A 6,414-nucleotide genomic window follows, 5' to 3' on the forward strand; every position below is an offset into this window, starting at 1 on the left:
CTTCTCCCCACCAGTTGCTGGGCTGCTGCAATCCAAGTTTGCCAATGTCCTTTTCCAAGCACCGAGTGCTGCTGTGGCAGATGCCAAGGGCCCGAGGACTTTGGGCAGCCCCCCCTCTGCTGCCCTGTGGTCGGCGGCGTCCCCGCTGGCCTCGGCGTTCGCCGTGCCCCCGGCAGTGCCCGAGGTGCAGGTGAAGGCAGTCGGGGTCCGCAGGCAGCGCGGGCTCGTCCCTCTGGAGAGGTCCATCACCTATGGAAAAGGGAAGCTCCTGATGGATATGGGACTCTTCATGGGGCGCTCGTTCCGTGTTGGTTGGGGACCCAACTGGACACTGGTCAATTGTGGAGATCAGTTGAGTGGCTCGAGTGAAGTGGAAGATGCTCAGCTGGAGTCCGTGGAATATGGATTCCTGCCGACTCCCGTGGCTCCCAAATCGTGAGTAGTGGCTTCCTTCGGGGTGGGTGTGGCATGCTCGCTCTTGGTGGCTGATGGGATCCTGCCTGCAGCTCGCTGTCCTTCTGACGTGCAGGAGTGGTGCAGGATGGTGTTAGCCGTGGAGATCTCCTCCATGGCTCTTCTCCACAACAGCATCTCTGTCAGATCCTGCAATAGCATAGTAAGAGGATTTCTTTTTTTAACCAAATAGCACTGTCACCCAGCACGAGGTTACAGAGAAAGTTCAGAGTTGTTGTCCAGAAAGCTTCCAGTCTCTTGTTTCTCCCTGAGGACATCTGCCCTACCTGAGGAAGTTCTTGTTCAGCTTCTCAGTTCCCAGACACCTTCAGTTCTGCCTGTGCATCCAGTGGCACACAGGCTTTAGGGTCTCCATACCTGAACTTGACTGGAATATAGCCCAGTCCCACCATTTAAGTGCAGCCAAAAGCTTGTCTGGATGTTCTGCAGCATATCTGAAGTGCTGAGGAATGAGCTGGGGTGAAGGTGTGCTCGCTGCCTTTGGAGAGCTCAGTGAGTCACGGTTTATTTGCCACATCATAGAAGGTTTGGGCTGGGAGGGACCTTAAAGACCATCTTGATCCAACCCCCTGCTGTGGGCAGGGACACCTTCCACTACCCCAGGTTGTTCAGGGTCCCAAAGCCTGGCTCCAAATCCCAGTGTCTCACCAGGATCTTTGTGCCTTGGGTCATGTTTTACTGTCATGTTAATTAGGACAAGCTGCAGGATGAGCTGCTCCACTTGCATGGGGAACATGCAGGACATTTGCTACCTGGTCTGTCTTCTCTTTTCCTCCAGACTCACAGAATCCCCTTTCAAGGTTCATGTGGAAAAGTTGAGCTTGGAGCAATGGAAGATGGACAGAGACAAGGAGCTGTATCTCACCCCTCTGGAGATAAAGCTGAAGCACAGCACTGTCCATATGGATGAGCCCTGTCCCCTCCTGGCCCCCAATCCTGGGGTCTCTGCTATCCATGACTATGCCGACTGGGCCAGGAAAGCATCTGAGGATCCCACTGTGGCAGAGAGTGAGTATGAAATGATTCTTTTCACAGAGTGGTTTAGGCTGGAAAAGCCCTCCCAGCCCAGCCAGGCCCAGCTGTGCCCAATGCCCACCTTGTCCCCAGCCCAGAGCACTGAGTGCCACCTCCAGCCCTTCCTGGGACATCTCCAGGGATGGGCACTCCAAGCCTCCCTGGCAGCCCCTTCCAAACACACTGGGGACAGTGACCCCTCCAGGGTGGGGCAGTGAACCTGCCAGGGTTACCATCACATGAGCCCCTCTGAGTTCTGTGTTTTCACTCCTGATGCTGGGTGTGTGTCCCCACAGCCGTTGTGAAGCACTGGTGCTTGGCCTGGACATTATGTGAAGCTATTTGGGGCAACCTGAAGGAGCTGGAGGCCAGCCTGGAGGAGCCCAGTGAGTACGTGCTGGCCCTGGAGCGCCGCAGGGCCTTCTCGCGCTGGCTTTCGGAGACGGCGGCCGGGCGCATCGAGGACGAGGTGTCCCTGTCCCGGCACGGCAGCCACGTCGAGGCCGTGTTCAGCTGCCTCACCGGGAAGAGGATCGGCGAGGCCTGCAGGCTGGCACAGCAGGCAGGTGAGCACCCCAGGCTGCTGGGCACTGCCCAGGCTCCCCAGGGAATGGGCACGGCCCCGAGGCTGCCAGAGCTCCAGGAGCGTTTGGGCAGCGCTGCCAGGGATGCCCAGGCTGGGATTGTTGGGGTGTCTGGGCAGGGACAGAGCTTGGACTGGGTGATCCCTGGGGGTCCTTCCTACTCAGGATATTCCCTGATTCTTTAAGTCTCAGCTTTTGTGTAGAGGAGGAAGGAGATGCACAAAGAGAGTTTAAACTCTGAGAGCTCCTAGTCACTGGCTGCTCTGCATGTGGAATGTTCCCTTGTCAGTGACCACAAAATCATGGAATGGGCTGGGTCGGAAGGGACTTTAAAGATTATCCAGTCCCACCCCCTGCCATGGGCAGGGACTCCTTTCACTATCCCAGGTTGCTCCAAGCCCCATTCCACCTGGCCTTGAAGATTGGGTAGGAGCTGCTGGAGTCCCCAGTCCCCCTCACTCTGGCTCTGTCAGCTACCCCCAGTTAGGAAGTGCTGCTGGATTGCATTTGGAACTGGGAGTGTTTGTAGTCACTCCTTTGAATTTTTAATGAATCTTCTTTTTAATTGAGCTTCTGTTCAGATGTTTTACATTTGGGTTAAAAACATGTATTTTCAGAGCCTTATGGCAGGTTTTATCCCTGTCTGTTGTACCAGCTCACATTAAACTTCATTTGTCTCCCTTGAGGACACTGCTCTACCCTTTCCTCTGTCTCCTCCTCCTGGTCCTGTTTTCCCAGGCGTTTATGGAGTGGTTTATTTTGTAAGAAATAGTGGAGTTGTGGCCTCCTCATCCCTGAAAGTGTTCCATCCCCCAGTGGATGGAGCTTGGAGCAGCCTGGTCTAGTGGAACGTGTTCCTGTCCATGGCAGGGGCTGGAACAGGATGAGTTTCAGGATCCCTCCCAACCCAAAGCCTCCTGGGCTCTAAGCTGTGCCCGCAGCCCGGGTGTGCAGCCGTGTCCCAGGCTCACAGCGTGTCCCTGCAGGTGACCACCGCCTGGCCCTGCTGCTGTCACAGCTGGCCGGGAGCCAGCCCGTGCGGGACCTGCTGACCCTGCAGCTCGTGGACTGGCACCGCCTGCACAGCGACCGCTTCATCCAGGAGGAGCGGCTGCGCCTCTTCGCGCTGCTGGCGGGGAAGCCGGTAAGGATGGACCCCCGAGCCCCTCAGAGCCCTCCCCACACAGCCACGGGCAGTGCAGGGAGGGGGCTGCTCGCCCAGGGCCACCTCCTGCTGCTGCACACCCGGTGAGGTACCCACATATGAATATCGATCTCATATCGCTATCCAACTGAGACGGACAAAAACTCTCTAACAGTTCAGAGTTAGAAAGTGCATGTTTGATTTGGCACCGGGCACTGCGTGGGATAGCTCCCTAAGACGCAGGGCCCCGATCCAAGCAAACATGATACCTTTTATTTCCAAATATTATGAATATCCAAAATACAAATGCATATTCATGACATTAACACCTCCCATTCTCCGCTTCATATGGAAATGAGCTTAAATGTCATTAAGCATGCATAGTGTGTGTCCTGAATGGAGTCGGTGGTCTTGAATTGGGTCAGTGGTCCTAAAAAAAGATGAAGTAACTCATCTTCCTCATTTTGACCTTTTTGCCTTTCTGAGCTTTAACAATCCTAATTACTTTAGTGACCTCTAAGTTTCTTTTTGCGTGGCTTTTGAACGGGTTCCCACCAAGGGAGGAAATTGGTAGTTGTCCGTGTTCCCTACACCAACTTAGCAATGTTTTATTCCTAATTCTAAGCACAGCTAAACAAACATGCAAATGACAGATCATCAGTTATTTGGCAATCAGTTACTAACATCTAAAACCCTATTTCAGGTCCAGCTCTCCAAACTATTTTATTTAACTCTCACTGGGCTCAAATTCTTTCCTATTCCACCCATTCCAACACAGCTAGCCTATAACTAAAATCTTTATGTTTCTTCTAAATCTGTGTTTCACCGGCCCGTGAGGCAGGCCTGTGGCTGAGCAGGGTTTGTGTCCCCAGGTGTGGCGGCTCTCCGAGAGGATCAGCATCAACGTGTGCTCGCTGCTGGACTGGAAGCGCTGCGTGGCCGTGCACCTCTGGTACCTGCTGCCCCCCACGGCGTCCATCTCCAAGGCCCTGGCCATGTACGAGTCGGCCTTTCAGGTGGGTCACTCCCTCCTGCCCAAAAGGAGCCCTTCAGGCTGCTCCTGCCTGTCTGGTGGGGCACAGAGGCTCCTATGAGCAGCCAGGAATCGCTGAATGTGGGATTGAGTATAGGACAAGGGGGAATGGCTTCCCAGTGCCAGAGGGCAGGGCTGGATGGGAGATTGGGCAGGAATTGTTCCCTGGAAAGGTGGGCAGGCCCTGGCACAGGGTGCCCAGAGCAGCTGGGGCTGCCCCTGGATCCCTGGCAGTGCCCAAGGCCAGGCTGGACATTGGGGCTTGGAGCAGCCTGGGACAGTGGAAGGTGTCCCTGCCCACGGCAGGGGTGGCACTGGATGGGCTTTAAGGTCCTTTCCAACCTGAACCATTCTGTGATTCTATAGAATCATAAATTCTGTGGAGAAAACTCATTTATGGAGTGCTTCCAGGTTTTGTCTAGCTGTTTGACAGTTGGAGAAAATTAGGAAGAGGGACAGTGTCCAGCAGCAGGAAGGCCCTTTTGAGCCAGGCAGCCTGTTTTCCCACTGGGATCATTAATCCTCAGCTGCCTTGTCCAGCAGCCTGTGGTGCCCCACACCCTGTGTGTGCCCCCCCAGCCCCGGTCCCACACCCCGTGTGGCTCCATGCATTATGCAGAGCCCTGAGTGCTGCTGCAGAGCTCTCAGCTCTCTGTGCAGCAGGACAAAGGGTTCTGCTGAAAAACATGTTTAATGATTTAACTAAAGCCAGCTCAGCCCTCCATCCTCAAGGCAGCCTAAGCACAGCAGCAAGTCTGGAATCTTGTCACTGATGCTTGCTTCAATATTTAGTGTTCTCTGTATACAGTGTCCAGCACTTCTAAATACTCACCTCTGGTGAAAGTTTTCAGTTAAACTGTTCTGACTGACTCAGTGAGTTCAGTGCTGCTCTTGGCTGCCCAGACCCTGCTTAGCTACAGAGAGAAGGCTCACTGGGATGCACCTGCTTCATTTCATCAAGCCCTATGTGGTTTTCCAGCTATAAAATCCTTCAGGAATACAGGCTGTGTGTGAGAGCTGGCTGTACCTCCAGGCAGGGGTTTGTAAGAGCTCAGTGTGAGACATGAACCTGCCAGAGCATTTTGGGTTCAGGTTTTTCATGTTGGTCCATAGTTCTGGGGAGGTTCCAACTGCAGGTGCAGTTGGTTGCACCTTCTTTGGAGCAGAAAGATTCTCCTGAGCCTGCTGAGCTGTGGAATTCAGTTTTGATCAGAATATTATCCTTAAACTTACTGTTAAAACTATGTCCCTAGAACACCTCAGAGTGTGAAAAATATGCTTGCTGTCCTCTGCCTCCTTACCTGGAAGATTCTGGGTGTGTCATTGAAGAAGATGACAATGCAGGAAGGCCCCTGAGAGATGTCTGCTTCCATTTGTTAAAGCTCTACAGTGACAGGTAAGTGGGCAAAGAGTTCAATCCATGATCAGTCAGTGACTTCCTGAGTTCACAAAGCAGAGCTATGAAATCAGCCTGAACCGCTTAGAGCAGTCCAAAATCAGCCCCACATGTACCCCCTGACAGAAGGTGGTGTCACACCTGGGGATGGTAGACATGGGGAACCTTAGGCTTTGGGGCACATCTGTGGGCTTTTTAGGTCCTTTCTGTGTCTGAAGAGTGCAGGAAGGCTTCTCTGTAGCTGCCTGTTTTGAAGGCAGTGAGAAATCTGCAGGGGAGCACCTACAGAGGAAAAGGGGTGATAGTCTTGGTGCAGACTCAAAGGAATTTTAGTAGTAAATACTGTTATTTTTCTTCTTACAAAACAAAAACCAAACACCCACACCGATATAAATCACACACATGGAGGTGGGTGAAGGGAAGGGATTGGATTTGATTTTGTGGGCACAATCAGCTCTTGGAGTTACCACTGTTTTCCTCTCCAGGTCCTATGAGCTTGACCAGCTGCTGGATCCCAGGAGTGTCACCTCTGACCCGCTGGATTTCCGCCTCAGCTGGCACCTGTGGGAGGTGCTCCGGGCCCTGAACTACTCCCACCTGTCCCAGCAGAGCTGGGGGGGTGCTGAACACCAGCTATGCTGCCCAGCTGGAGAGCGAGGGGCTGTGGGAATGGGCCGTGTTCGTGATGCTGCACGAGCCTGACACGCAGTGAGTGACCCTGTGTGACTGCTCTGGGCCTTGGCACACCGTGAGTGACCCTGTGTGACTG

The 6,414-nt window shown here is 53.7% G+C and overlaps 1 protein-coding gene across 1 annotated transcript in view; it reads left to right on the forward strand.

Moving 5' to 3' along the window:
* Positions 1-6,408, forward strand: part of LOC121672264 (nuclear pore complex protein Nup98-Nup96-like) — a 35,866-nt gene extending 29,458 nt beyond the window's left edge. The window contains 8 exon segments of the mRNA XM_042044867.1: positions 15-435; positions 1,253-1,482; positions 1,785-2,054; positions 3,059-3,216; positions 4,089-4,232; positions 5,503-5,645; positions 6,131-6,254; positions 6,256-6,408. Of these exon segments, the coding sequence (XP_041900801.1) occupies positions 15-435; positions 1,253-1,482; positions 1,785-2,054; positions 3,059-3,216; positions 4,089-4,232; positions 5,503-5,645; positions 6,131-6,254; positions 6,256-6,357 (1,592 nt within the window). The 3' untranslated portion in view covers positions 6,358-6,408.
* The last annotated feature ends 6 nt before the right edge of the window (positions 6,409-6,414 follow it).

Source organism: Corvus kubaryi, unplaced genomic scaffold (assembly GCF_017639235.1).
Source record: "Corvus kubaryi isolate FWS band 111438036 unplaced genomic scaffold, C.kubaryi_AGA036_p1.0 46026, whole genome shotgun sequence".
Lineage (NCBI taxonomy): Eukaryota > Metazoa > Chordata > Aves > Passeriformes > Corvidae > Corvus > Corvus kubaryi.